The 13,397-nt window shown below is 54.4% G+C and overlaps 1 protein-coding gene across 1 annotated transcript in view; it reads right to left on the reverse strand.

Moving 5' to 3' along the window:
* Positions 1-13,397, reverse strand: part of CACNA2D2 (calcium voltage-gated channel auxiliary subunit alpha2delta 2) — a 143,463-nt gene that overhangs the window by 111,387 nt on the left and 18,679 nt on the right. Inside the window, exon 2 of the mRNA XM_049642226.1 lies at positions 5,120-5,201. Coding sequence (XP_049498183.1) covers positions 5,120-5,201 — 82 coding nt within the window. The remainder of the gene's footprint in view (positions 1-5,119; positions 5,202-13,397) is intronic.

Here is a 13,397-nt window from a genome sequence, read left to right on the forward strand (position 1 = left end):
ATATTTCACACTCGCGGCCCCCCCCCCCCACCTCAACCCGGACGCACCCCACATCCTGATCATCTTCACCAGGAGAGAGAAGGGCTCCATTGGGACTCACTAGGAGGTGGCTGGAGGATGGGTGGCAGCTTTGTGAGGAGCAAGAGCAGAGCCCCTAGGACTGAGGCTTCTGGAAGCCTTGAGGAGAGGTTATGATGAGCCTGGGTGGGGCTCCCTCACCACCCCTCACTTGACTCTGACCTGTGCTGGTCCCCAAGATGAGGGAAGGGGTTGGGGGTAGGGGTCTGCCTGGCCAAGGAGCTGCAGGCCTGACTCTGGGGGCACATGTGAACCACGGTGCTCTGACAGAAAGACCAACTACGGGGTCTGGGGTTCACAATCACTTGAGTTCCCCTTTCCTGACCCTCCAGGGGCTGTTCTGTTCCCTGGCACCTCCCCCTACCCCAGCTTCCTTCTTTCTCTTCTGCCTCAGCTCCCTCTAGGGCTCTGAGCTTCCCTGGCGCTTTTGGACAGTGCTAACCCCACCTGAATGCCCAGAAGCCCAGAGAGGACCCTCCCCAGTGGAGGCCAACAACAGCGTTGGCCAGCGCCCCCAAACCAGTATGTGAGTATGCATGAGTTTCAGGAATTGGTGGTACCAGTCAGTGGGGAGAGTTGGAGAAACAGCAGGAGGCGTGTCTCAAAGGCACCTAAGAAGGGGCCCTGTTTCCACTTTGCTGAGCCCCTCAGGAAAGGCACTCTTGATGTGGCCAGACTTTGGTCCTTGCCAGGAGCCAGCTCCAGATGTGGCACTCCGCAAATATTAATTACACATTCCCAAGGAGCAGTGAGCAGGCGGGGTACAGGGATGGCCAGGGGCAGACAAGATGGGCTGGGACTGTGGCACCATCACTGGTTCAAAAATGCCATTCCTGGCTACCCAGAGAAGTGAGGACACATGGATGCCATTGGTCTGAATCACCATGACAGTCCAGAGAAGCACAGCAGTGGGGAGGGGAGCAGGAGATTTGGTTAGGGATCTGAGTCCCAGGGTCCTATTTTTTGTGGATGTAGCTCCATGGCTTAGGGGAGGGGTTGCCTCAGGGTAGCTCCTCCAGGCAGGCCCCAGGCCTGCACTTCTAGCTTGGTGCTTCTCCCCATCCCCACTACTACTTAAGATTGGCCTGTCAGGGCTCCAGGATGGGACTGGCTAGAGAAGACTGTCACTCAGGACCTTGGTTTCCCCATTTATATGAAAGGACTACAGGAGTAATTAGCAGCATGCAGCTAGGCTGAGGCCATCATGGAACTGCAGCAGCCAGGGATGTTGACAGGGCTCTAAGCCATTTCTGCCCCAATCAGGAGGCGAGGCAGGAGGGGTTGATGTGGAATGAGAAAGGCCCCGATGGGTCTAGACTTGACTTGACACTTCTCAGAGGATGGCCTGTGGACCCCAGGCATGATCATCCCAGGTCTCAGTTCCCAGCCCAGCTCTGGTCAGGAAGCCCTCCCTCACCCCAGAGAGAGGATCTTCTTACTTCTTTCTTTAGAAACTCTGCAAAGAAGGTGTCTCACCCAGGTCAGAAACCCATCTCAGGATGACACACACCTGATGAGCCACTGATGCTTCCTCATGTCTGACTACAATCTCTCCAGCTTTGCTTTCCCACAAGGTCCCCAGAGTTGTTCCCCTTCTACCTGGACACCCAGTCAAAAGTCAGTAGGTCTCTGGCTATACCCGTCAGAGTGACCTGGTCTTCAAAGTGGGGAGACCAGCCATCTCCACATCCTCCCCCATGCACCCCCAGGCACCTGATGAATTATTCATCCTGATCAGCCTCATTATGTAAATGAGTTCAGAGCCCAAGCATATGCTCTCTGCTCTTCCCTGCGCCGCCCCCCCCACCTCGCCCCAGAGGATGGGGACAATATGGTGGTGATGGGGGAGGGCAGAGTAGGAGCTTGGGAGACCATCATCAGCCTCCAGGGGTTCTGGAGGGCACAGAGTATACAGTCCACACTTTCGTGGCCTGTTCACATCAGGAGTAGACCAGGGCTTGGGGTGAGGTGGGGCTGGGGTACCCAGGGCTGGCATGGCTTAGGAGTGTCCGGCTAAGCATGGGGGTGGGAATGACATGTGAGAACCAGGCCACAGCAGGAGCTCCCACTGTGTGCTGGACCTGGGCTTAGATGAGGAAACATGATGCGGTCTTCACAGAGCCCCCACATCCCACCTAGGTGTGCCATGGCTTCTAACCTGTAAGTGGGCCCCAGTCTGCACCTAGCCATGCCCCCACGAGGTTGTGATGAGGTCAGGAGGAAGAAAGTGCCAAGTCAAGGAAAATGCTCCCAAATGCCACTGTCTGCAGTTTCTGGACTCTTGCAGCTGCCAGCTCTTGCAGCGCCCAGCTTCTGGGAGTGGGGCAGCCTCTAGGACTAGGGTAGGGGGAGAGGGCAGCCATGCAGCAGAAGAAGGCCAAGGGGGCCCAGATATCAGGACACCCTGGCTGTAGGGTGTTTGGGGGTGGCACGGAATCAGCTCAGGGAGACCTGGGGAGGCCACTGGGGAATGAGGCTGTCAGCTTGGCAGAGCTGGTGCCAGGATCCCCGGGAGCGTCTGCAGTTGGGTCAGGGCTCTGCTGCAAGCATCCTCCTGACCCATCGGAGCTGGGCATAGGCTGGGTACATGGGCCCTCTCACGTGCATTTGAAGGAGAGCCATGGTGACTCAGTCAGATTTGGGATGGGCTGTAGGGGGTGGGGAGGCTGGCTGCCTCCCGCTCCCGTGGGATTGTCCTTTTCCTCTAGAATTCTTCACCTGCTTCCCTGCCGCCCACCTCACCAGAGTGTCCAGTGCCAAGAAACAGGCCCAGAGCTGTCAGCGGGAAGTAAGAGGCTGAGGTAGCAGTGAGAAAAAACTGGAGCAGGACAGAGAGCCGCTGGAGAGCTGGCACCCGTCGGTAGGGAGAGGGATGCCAGGAGGAGCCAGCCAGGAATACCAGGTCAGCACTCCTCTGCCTGCGGCCAGGCTGGCCACAGCTACACCAAGCATGGCCCCTGCTCTAGCCCAGCTCCTCACTTCCCCAGGTTCATCCTGCCCACTCTTCCAAGAGGTGCAACCAGAGCGGGGAGCAGCACCCCGGAACAGGAGTCAGGAGTCCCATCCCAAGTCTCAGGTCTGCCACAGCTGGCTGCCTGACTTTGGTTATGGATGGCCAGGTGGGGGTGGGGCAAAATGTGCTCGTTGACGAAAGTGTCTGGAATCACTCAATTCCCATCAGAAAGGAAATGATCAACACATCCTAGGAATGAAAATGATCAGTAAGGGGAATTCATATTTCTAGAAAAGGGGGTGTATCTGTGTCAACCTATCCACTGCTATTCTCACCACCTTGTCCTCTAGCCAGACCTCCCAGCTATGCCATGGACCAAGAATGAGAATCAGAGAGGGTCCAGGACTCTCCCAGGAGCACACAGTAGGGGTGCTGAGCTAGGCTTCTATCTCTGGTTCTCACCAGCCAGGGAGCTCAATTGTTTAGACAGAACCAAATCGCATGCATGAAACGTGTGCATTATTTTCTCGCTGGCAAACTATCAGGGTCTGAGTTGTCCATGACTATAAAATAAATAATGTCCTCACACTGAGAATTTGAAGCGTGGAAGGTTCTTGACCGGAGGTGCATAGTTAACTCCTTATGTGGGGTACATCTTATGTTACAATACAAAACTTGGAAAGGTACTTTGCACACATTCTAGGGAACTATCATTTCTTCATTAACCTACAAGGCTACACTTGGCAGTGCCCACTTAGAACCTAGTTAGTGCCGGGTGCTATGCCTGAGCATAAATTCACTTCTGTTCTGGAACAGCTTTTCCTACAGTGCCTTCTCTGGGAAGCTCTGCTGGCCTCCAAGTACGGCCGAGTCACTGAGAGTTCACAGGAAGAGTGGGATGGGGGTTACTACAATTCAAGCCCAGCAATCAGGGCTGGGAGGTTCAGAGAGGTTGGGCCACTACGGGGAGCACACCCAGCAAAATTATTGGGGGCTGAGATCTTCAGACCTGGACTCTCTCTCCTTGTCATGCTACCACCTTGTTAGCCACCCCTGATCGGCCCATTTGTGCCAGAGGTCCTACATCCACAGCCAGTGTCAACATACTCACTGCCACCCCTATTTCCTGAGTGCCTGCTATAAGCCAAGCAGGGGGAAAGGACCAAGGACAAAACCCCATGGTAGCTTCCCCATAGAGGTGACACCTGCTGATCCCAGTCCTGACCAAGAGGGATGACACAAACAGAGGCATATCTAATCACTGGGTCAAGACCTGGACTCTTGGCTAAACCACCTACAGTAACTCTGTTTACTCTGCTGTTCCCGGGACAACCATCGGCAGAAGAACCCTGTTAATCCCCTGCTCGGTTCTTGTCAGGCGTCCTGGCCCAAGCCTCTAGCAACGAGCTCCCAAAGTCCCACAGGTCCCTGGGAGTCCCCCCAAGCACTCCAAGAGCTCAGCTCTCAGAGCTTCTGCATCTCCACACAAAGAGCGAAGGCTCAGGAACCTGACAGCGACACATTTTGCAGCCTTCTGGGGGTGACGGATGGCCTGCTCTTCACATCACTATTTCAAACATTAACATAATCTCCGAGGATGAATGTGGTCGCTGGCGCCTAATCAATCACCCCTCCTGCCCTGATCCCTCAACTTGCCAAGCACAGGCTTTCAACCCATCTTCTGCTACAGCACCTTGAGCAACCAGCACTGCTCTCCATTGTTGTTTGGCCTGGCCACCCCACTCATTGCATGGACAGTCCTCAGCCTCCATGCACAACTGCATCCTGCACCCTCCAGGGCCTGCCCTCCTGCCTCAGGTGCTGCCTCAAACACAGACCTCACCCACCTGAAAACCCGAAAGCCCAACACCCCGACATCAGAGCTCACTGGATACTGCTCAGTACTGGGAAGAGCAGACCAAGACCTGGAGGAGCCACTGATTTTCTAGTTACTTCCCTACCTGCCCCCATGGGCCCAGCAGTGTCCCACCATGCCAAACCTTCCTCATTCCTTATTTCTGAAGTCCTTCTCCCACTCCCACTCAGAAAAGGGTCTCTGAGCAGAAAGCAAAGGGTACCAGGGCTTACCTCACGGAGCTGCTGGACGCCCCCAAAAATCCGCATCACGCCATCGATCTCTTGCTCCAGGCGCCGGGCCCAGTGCTGCATCCTGTGTGCATAGAGGAGAAAGGTGTCAGGAGGGCCCCCCCTCACAGTGCTGGGACAGCCCAGCACCGAGTGACCTGGGGCATGACCAGCACGAAGTGCTGAAGTGGCATGAAGCAGCCACTCCTTCAGAACTCAATTTTCACTAGAGGAGAAACAGAGGCTAGGAAGCAGAGTGAGCCTATGATTCCTTTTGAAGACTAGACCTGGTGGCCCAGGCTCTCCTCACGTACTGTTGGACAGCCGGGGAGGAGAGCAGATTGTAGTTTAAATGCACTGAGGGAGTCCAGCAGCTCCAAGAAGCCTGCAGGGAGACTATTTTTCACTGTGAAGAGCTAGCCCTTGATGTGGATGCTCTGAACATGGGGACTTTGGACACCAGGGAAGAGGGGGACATGAGTGAGCCACGCGGGGGCTAGGATCTCAGAGTCTCCTGTCCCCAAGGCTGGGTGGGGCCTGAGGAAGGGGAGGGAACAGGAGTCACTGCTGTCACCACCAAGTCATTGTGTAGCTGGGGGCAGATCCCTGCCTGCCCCCCTCCCAGCCCCCCGGACGCCTCAACTGAGAAGGATTTGGAGAACCTGAGGCAGAGACAGCCCTCACCTTTCCAGCACCCGGGCAAACAGATGCTATCTGAAGCTCATACGTACACACCCTGCATGAACTGGCCACCCACAGGTCCAGTTCAGACTGTCCCACCCCTTTCTGGAGGCCTGGCAAGTCTCATGAGTCTTTCACCTAAGCCACCTGCCTGAGCAGGTCTCCTTCACACTGGTGTTACTGTGAACGCATACTACCCTATCTGTGTCTCAGTTTCCTCCTCTAGAAATTGGGTATAATTTAGGGCCACCTCACAGGGTATGAGAAGGACATGAAAGCAGGTGGTGAAGGGTGTTGCACAGGAATATTTGTGAGTGGACAGGATGGACAGATGGCCACACAGCTCAGTATTCTCAGCCCACATGCATGAACAGGAATGGCATCTGGGGAGAGGCTTGGCCCAGGTTCTAACCTGTGACCCTTCCTTCAGGCAGTACGAGATCAGGTGAGCAAAATCATAGCGGTCCTTGACAAAAGCCAGCCAGAGAGATGTTCTCCACACTTCCAAAGGTGTTCTCTGCTGTGACACAGGCCTCTGCGCCAATGCATCTGAAAAGGCATCTCAACTTCCTCAACCCACCAGATGCAGAACAAGGCCGTTCCAGGGAGGGCTCATAGGAGGGTTACCACAGAGATTTAAATACACCACGGGTTAAGCACAGTCCACAGGGCAAGATACAAGTTGGGTGATACCAGCCCCCCAGCCTCTGGAGGAGGGACCCAGAAGCCATAGGATCCAGGAGGTTGTGTCTGGCCCTGGGCCTGCTACCTCCCTTACACTCCCCAGTGCCACTCAGGGCCAGGACTCTGCTAGCTCCCTGGGTCAGAAGAGCTTAAGCCACCACCCCAGCCCCCTGCCCCACATCCATCTTCAGGCCTGTGGCTGGGGGGCTGGGCCTGTGCCATTGTGTGTGCCCGGGTCGGTTGGCATGGGAACTTGGAGCAGGAGGCAGGCGGATCACTAATTGCAATTTGCCAAGCTGAATGTCAGGACCATGATGGAAAAAAAAATCAACATCAAAAGAAATAGGTATTAGCTTCAGCTTGTTGCTGGCTGAGCCACAGCCTGATGCCCACTTCCACTCCCCACCATGGGGAAAAAACTAACCCCACGCCCAGGAGGAGGCCAGGCTGCAGACCAGGCCACAAAGGGCAATCAGGCATCAGCTGCTAGCCAGGAGGAGGGCAAAGCCCAGCAGAGAATGGAGGGCTCGCTTGGCCCCTGTGCCTGTGTACCAGGTGCTGATTGCTTGGCCCTGGCTGTGGATGGACAGTGGGGCAGGTGGCTGTTTTGTGCTCCTGAGACAGAGCCCCGGGGGGGCTAATGTTGAGATGGGTTGCTGCACAGTCCTGTGTCCAGCTAGGTACAAAAATGGGTGAGGTCAAGGAGCTGCTCTCCAAAGGGAACCATTAGCTCTGCCCTGGCCCTGACTTCAGCCATTCACTGGTCTAGGGGAAGAATGCCAATCATAATCCTTCCTGGGACTAATATGTACAAGGGCACCCATTATGCACATGGAATGGTGCCGGCATGCCACCTGCTCTCTCGCTTTAGTCCTCACAAAGAAGCAAACGTTATCATCCCCAATTTACAGATGAGGAAACTGAGACACAGGGGCTTTTTGTGACTAGCCCAAGATCACCTACCCAAGAAATGAACACAGAAGTTGATGCACGCATATGCTAGAGTCACCAAGGGCCAAGAGTGTGCACTTCCTCCCTGCTCTGCATTCAGGACTGTCACTTTGAGAACTTGAAATTGGCCATAGTGGGAATATTTATACTGCAGAAATCAGTAAATGCTACAAATCACAGTTTTTTCCCCCTGGAAAGTGACTTGTAAACATTTACTAGCACACCACTGATTCAGCCCCAGGCTGTTGACTCTTTCCTACTGTATCTATAGGTCTCTCATTCTAGGATCTCACAGATAAGTAAAAGAAAATTAATTGGAAGAACAGACACGGATGCCAAGTTTTTATTTTGTTCAGACAACACATTATTATTACAATCACCATCATTTCATCTAAACAGACTATTTCAACACTAAAATAATTTAGAAGAGCCAAATCTCAGGATAAAGTCGAATTCCTCCCAAGACACACACACTCTTTTCTTCCCTTCCTCCCTCCCACTCTCTCATTCACACTCATACACGCGCACACACACACACTCATGCTCACAAGCACGTATGATCTTCCCACTTCCACTCCCAGACTAAACAGCTCTAGACTCTGCTGTAGGCCACAGGGACTGGTCCACCCATGACACATCAGGACACAACACATCCTCCTGGGATCTAGGGGTGGCTCTAGCCCTTGGTCTGGCACCCTGGGCCCGACGGACAGACCCCAGGCCCCAGGCCCCAGATACATAATGCCAGGGAAAATAAGTTACTCTAATTATTCACCTAAACCAAACCCAATTAGGAAGGCAATATGTATGTCTCAGTATTAAAAAGAACATGATAGAGGCACCTGGGTGGCTCAGTCGGTTAAGCGTCTGACTTTGGCTCAGGTCATGATCTCATGGTCCATGAGTTTGAGTCCCACATTGGGCTCTGTGCTGACAGCTCAGAGCCTGGAGCTTGCTTCAGATTCTGTGTATTCCTCTTGCTCTGTTCCTCCCCAACTCACGCTCTGTCTCTCAAAAATAAATAAATGTTAAAAAAAATAAATAAGTGAAATAAAAAAAAAAGAACATGATAGATAAATCATTTCACTGTCACAGAGAAGAGATTCTGTGGGTTTCAGGGTTTGGCTAGGGTACCAGTGCTGGCTCCAAAGGGTGACAAAAGGGACTAATGAGGCCAGGAGTCAACTATGCACCTATAGAGTTCCTGTCTGAAGGCTGGAGAAACCACCCACCAAGCCAAGGCTAACCTTAGCCAGATACAGTCATACTCTTTCTAGCAGAATGGCATGGGGGATTTGGAAGTATGGGGGATATATCAGGATCCACGGACCTGCTGGGTCAAAGGCAAGCTGACCAAATCTTGTCTGGGCTCCCTTTAGCCTGGGTCCAGGTGCCTAGCTCTGCAACGCTTCCCTGGTCAGACAGTGTTGCCCGTGGGTCACCCTCCCAACAGGGTAGGCCCACCTGCTGGCTCCCTACATCCCTGTGATTTTCCATGCTCTTCATCCAGATGACACTGCTTATCTCCAAGTGTCTCTAAGTGCCAAATTAGCAAGACAGGGAGGAGAGAGAGTGTCTGGGAGGAGGCACGTGCAGCCAGGGGCTGCAGCCCTCAGGATGACTGGCATGGGCAGGAGAGGGAGAGGCTGAGGACAGAGCCTTGTATCCCTGTAACCTCCATGTGCCTGAACCCAGGGAGGTGCAGGCACTGGGCCCCCATTCCATAAGCTAAAAAACTGAGGCCCTTGGCAAGGATGGGTGCGGGGCCACATACTTAGAAAGAAGCCAGACCTGTCCTCCTGGCTCCATCAGCTCCCTGACCCCACCCTTCCAGGACAAGGCAGCTTCTGGGCAGCCTCCTGCACCAGTGGCTGGCTGTGTGACCTGGGGGGAGGGGGAGGATTGAGCTCCGTTCAATTTTTTTTTTAACGTTTATTTATTGAGAGACAGAGAGACACAGAGCGTAAGCAGGGGAGGGGCAGAGAGAGGGGGAGACATAGAATCTGAAGTAGGTTCTAGGCTCTGAGCTGTCGGGCTCTGTGCCCCCCAACGCGGGGCTCGAACTCACAAACTGTGAGATTATGACCTGAGCCGAAGTCAGCTGCCCAACCAACTGAGCCACCCAGGTGCCCCTGGATTGAGCTCCCTTCAAATCTCAGCATTCTGGTCTGTAAATAGGGGAAATGACTGGCTGAATAGTGTCAATGGCCAAATCTACGTGGCAGCCTTGATGTCTGGCATACTTACCAGGCACTCCGGGGGGCTAGAAGCCCATCCAATACAGCCCTCGGTGTTTATAAAATCCCCTAGGAATGCCTGCACTTGGGGAGAAGGATGTGGAGGGAGGCAGTGTAGAAAGGATTCCCCTAATGGCTAAGAGAGGCCAGGAGTGGGCAAAGGGCAGAGGTACACTCGTCCCAGGCCTGGCAGGCTGAGGGCAGGCTGAGGGCAGCCCAGTGGGAAGAAGACGAGGTGCTGCAGGACGCCAGGCCTTGCTCTCCAGGGCACGCTTCAGAACTGAGAAGAGTAAGTGAAAGAAGAGGCCTTGTCACTATCAGGCAAGGGAGCAAGGTCATCCACATGTATGGTGAGGAGCTGGGGATGAGGACCCCCTTTGAAAGGCAGAACCACTGAGACCCCAGTTAGAACCCGGGGGAGGCCCTGGTCAAACTACAGAGCCCACTCTGGGGGCCTCCAGCTCTGAGCTGCACAGGCTCCCCCAGAGGGGAGGGGCAGGGCAGGGGGAGGGGGTAGGAGAAGCCCAGAGAAGGGGAGAGGGGGAGAGGGATGAGGGGAAAAAAGGAAAGAGCCTATGTGCAGATGCAGCAGCACAGATTAAACTGTTGCCAGTTGTTAATTTTATACGCAAAGTTGTTGATCAGAATGTGATTTAATTGTACAGTATAATCCAGGCTTTTGGAATAAATTATGCAGAAAACTCATCTATAATTAAACAAATCAAAAAACCAGAGACAGGTGACACTGCAGGTTTACCCTCGGAGGGCATGGGTGGGTGTGGGCGGCTGGACCCTGCAGAAGGGCAAGGAGGGAAGGAGGCAGGATTTGTTCCAGAGCAGACAGGAGCAGGTCCAGGGAGGCCAAGGCCTAATAGGGGCCTCCCAATATCTGCCTCTGTGGTGTTGTTCTTACCACTGCTATGGAGGCATTTTGCCATCAAAGCCCAGCTGTAGGCTGCCTCCACCAGGCAGACTGCCTGGATAAATCTGGTTCCACTGGATACCGATGAGCAATCTACTGTCCCCCCACTAGCTCAGCAGAGCAGCCATCATGTTGGGGTTGGAGGTGTGCCAAGTGTGGAATTGTAGGTGAAGCGGAAGGGGCAGATGGCGAAACAGAGGACTAGGCTGGGGCAGGTGAGGGGTGTGGGGGAGCAGGCACAGTGGAGGCCACTTGCTGCTAAGGGCATGTGAACCAAACTTGGCAGTGGTGGCAGCCCACAGGTCTCCTGCTTCTCTCATGACAGGCTGGCCAATTATTCTCCCAGCTCTGGGGGAGGCGATGATTTAAAATAAATTGCTATTTAATTATTCTGATTATATTTCAGCTGGCCTGCCACCTCCCACCTCGGTGCCTTCGCAGTCTTCTGAAGGAGAAGGAAGAAAAGATAGGGCAGGAGAAGGGTAGTAAGAAACAGACGGAGAGATACAGACATGAACAAAGCCCAAGAGAGGTGAGCTAGAGGGCCTGTGTCAGGCTGACCCCAGCCCAGGGGAAGATAACTGGTGAGTGGGCAAGGGGGCCACTCCCCACCCTGGCCTAGGTGGCCTGTGTCGGTCCCCCAACAGTCACCCAAAGCTCAGAGAACAGCTGTAGCCTCTGCTGAAGCAGAGCACCAGCCATGGCCAGCCCTCCCCTAGATTACAGCCTTGCTGTAAATAGCAGAAAACTCAAGGCTGCACCCCAGGATTGTGGCACCTCCAGAGCCACCTCTACCAGGGAGTCCTCCCTGACCACTCGGGTGAATGTCCCTCTCCACCTAGACTGAGTGCCAGGATCCAGCCCTGGCTCTTCTGAAGCCTTGAGCCAGATGTGTCCTTTTAGGCCTCAGTTTTCCTATCTGGAAAACGGAGATAAAACTTACCACGTGTCTACTCTCAGGACCCAAAGAAGAGGCAGGTGGACACCAGGGCCCCGTGGAAGGAATGTCAGCAATGATGACTGCCCCACACACTCATGTGCACAGACCCACAGTCCAATCTTCTTCCGCAGACCTGCAGTTCACTAAGCATGGGATTGCTGTGCCTCTTCCTTAGACTGAGGCCTCCAGGTGGGCTGCAGCCCCTCCCTGCACTGCCCTAGAGACCTTGACAGAGGCGTAATCCCTGGGAAGGGCAGGGCCTCCCGTGATCAGAGAAAACTTCCCTTTGCCTGCTCAAGAGAGAAGATGCTTGAGCCTCAAAGGCCTTTTTCAGGGCTCAAAGCCAGTGTATAACCCCTGACCCTGATTCGATCGCAGCCTCCCAAGGATGGCAGAGGGGAAAAGTCTAGCCAAGGTCATTCGCTCCTGAGAGAACAACTGCGCCCAGCTACTCCTGGCCAAGGACATGAGAGCGCCTACAGATGTGGAGGCCAGTCAGCACGGGGTGAGTGGGGAGCATGCTGGACCAGCTGATTCATGGTGGAATGAGGCTCCCCAGCTAGCCACCACCCCTTCAATAGGTAAACTGAGGCAAAGGACTCAAAGAAACTGGCCCATCTTCAACTGATTTGTGATTCAGCTAAAGAAACCCCTATAGTATGGGCAACATAGCACCTGACCCCCTATGCCATCCCCATCCCACCATCCCCAAGCACACAGGGACAAAAGCAGTCCACTTATCACAAGCGATTCTCAGAGACCCGGGGGAGCTGGGGAGGGGTTGGTGCTGCCAAAGCTCGAATTAGTCCAAATCCATCGGCCTCGACTATGTGTATCTTGGGACCCTGCCCAAATACTGCTCCTTAATGAGGTTATTAATTACGGGCTGTCCCTTCCCTATCTTTCCTGGGGAAAAAGCTTTTCCTTCTAGTTGGCTCTCAGCTAGAAGGCAGCAAGACTGTGCCTCCCTCCCTCAGACTAACAGTGAACAATCAGCCAGCTTTAATTAGGGCGCTGGGTCCAGCCCAGTATTTACTCCTAACAGCCTGAGTGGGGGGAGGGCAGGAGAAGACCTGGAGCCAGAGAGCAGCATGGCCCTGGGCTGGGAGCACCAGGCAGCCCACTTGGCCCAGAGAGGGATGGAGAGTATCCAGACTCACACAGCAAATGGTCGCAGACCTCAGCCTCACTCCCCACCATCAGTGCAGGATTAAGGCATACAGGGGCAGCAGCAGTCAGGAAGGACCCATAGACGATGTAGGCCTCAGCCAGAGTTGTTCTGGCTGAGAAGGGGAAAGAGGTTCCCCAGCAGTGGTTAGGAAAGCATGAAGGGTCACCTGAGCCTGACATCAGTTTCTGCCATGGTTAGCTCTGTGACCTTGGTAACATCCTTTCATCTCTCTGGGAGTGAGGTGGTTGTCACACCCACAGTCACGGGGTTCCTGAGCAGGACCCTGCTCACCATACCTGGTCTGGAGTTTTCCAGCAGTAGGGAGAAGAGCCTAAGGGGGACAGCTCCAGCCTCCATGAGAGCAGCCCTTGCAGTACCTGGAGAGTGGCTGGGGAAGGCACCAAGGGGCAGGGAAGGCATGGGGACCCAGGCCAGAGTTCATGTTGGAGGGCCTTGGTGATGGCCTGGGTGGGAAGGAGGAGCTCTGAGGCCATCTTCCCCCCAGCCCCTGTCGTATAACAAGCCCTGCTCTGTGGCCCACATCTAGCCCTGTGCTTCGTCTCTCCAGATCTCTGTTTGTGGTTTGTGTCTCTTTGCCCAAGGAGGAGCGGTCTGAGGCCTCCACAGGCCATCTGGAGACTCATTTCCCAAGGGCTCTAACTGGGGTCTTCCTTCCTGGGGCCTGTGCCTGTGAG

The sequence above is a fragment of the Panthera uncia genome, chromosome A2 (assembly GCF_023721935.1).
Source record: "Panthera uncia isolate 11264 chromosome A2, Puncia_PCG_1.0, whole genome shotgun sequence".
NCBI classification, from domain to species: Eukaryota; Metazoa; Chordata; class Mammalia; order Carnivora; family Felidae; genus Panthera; species Panthera uncia.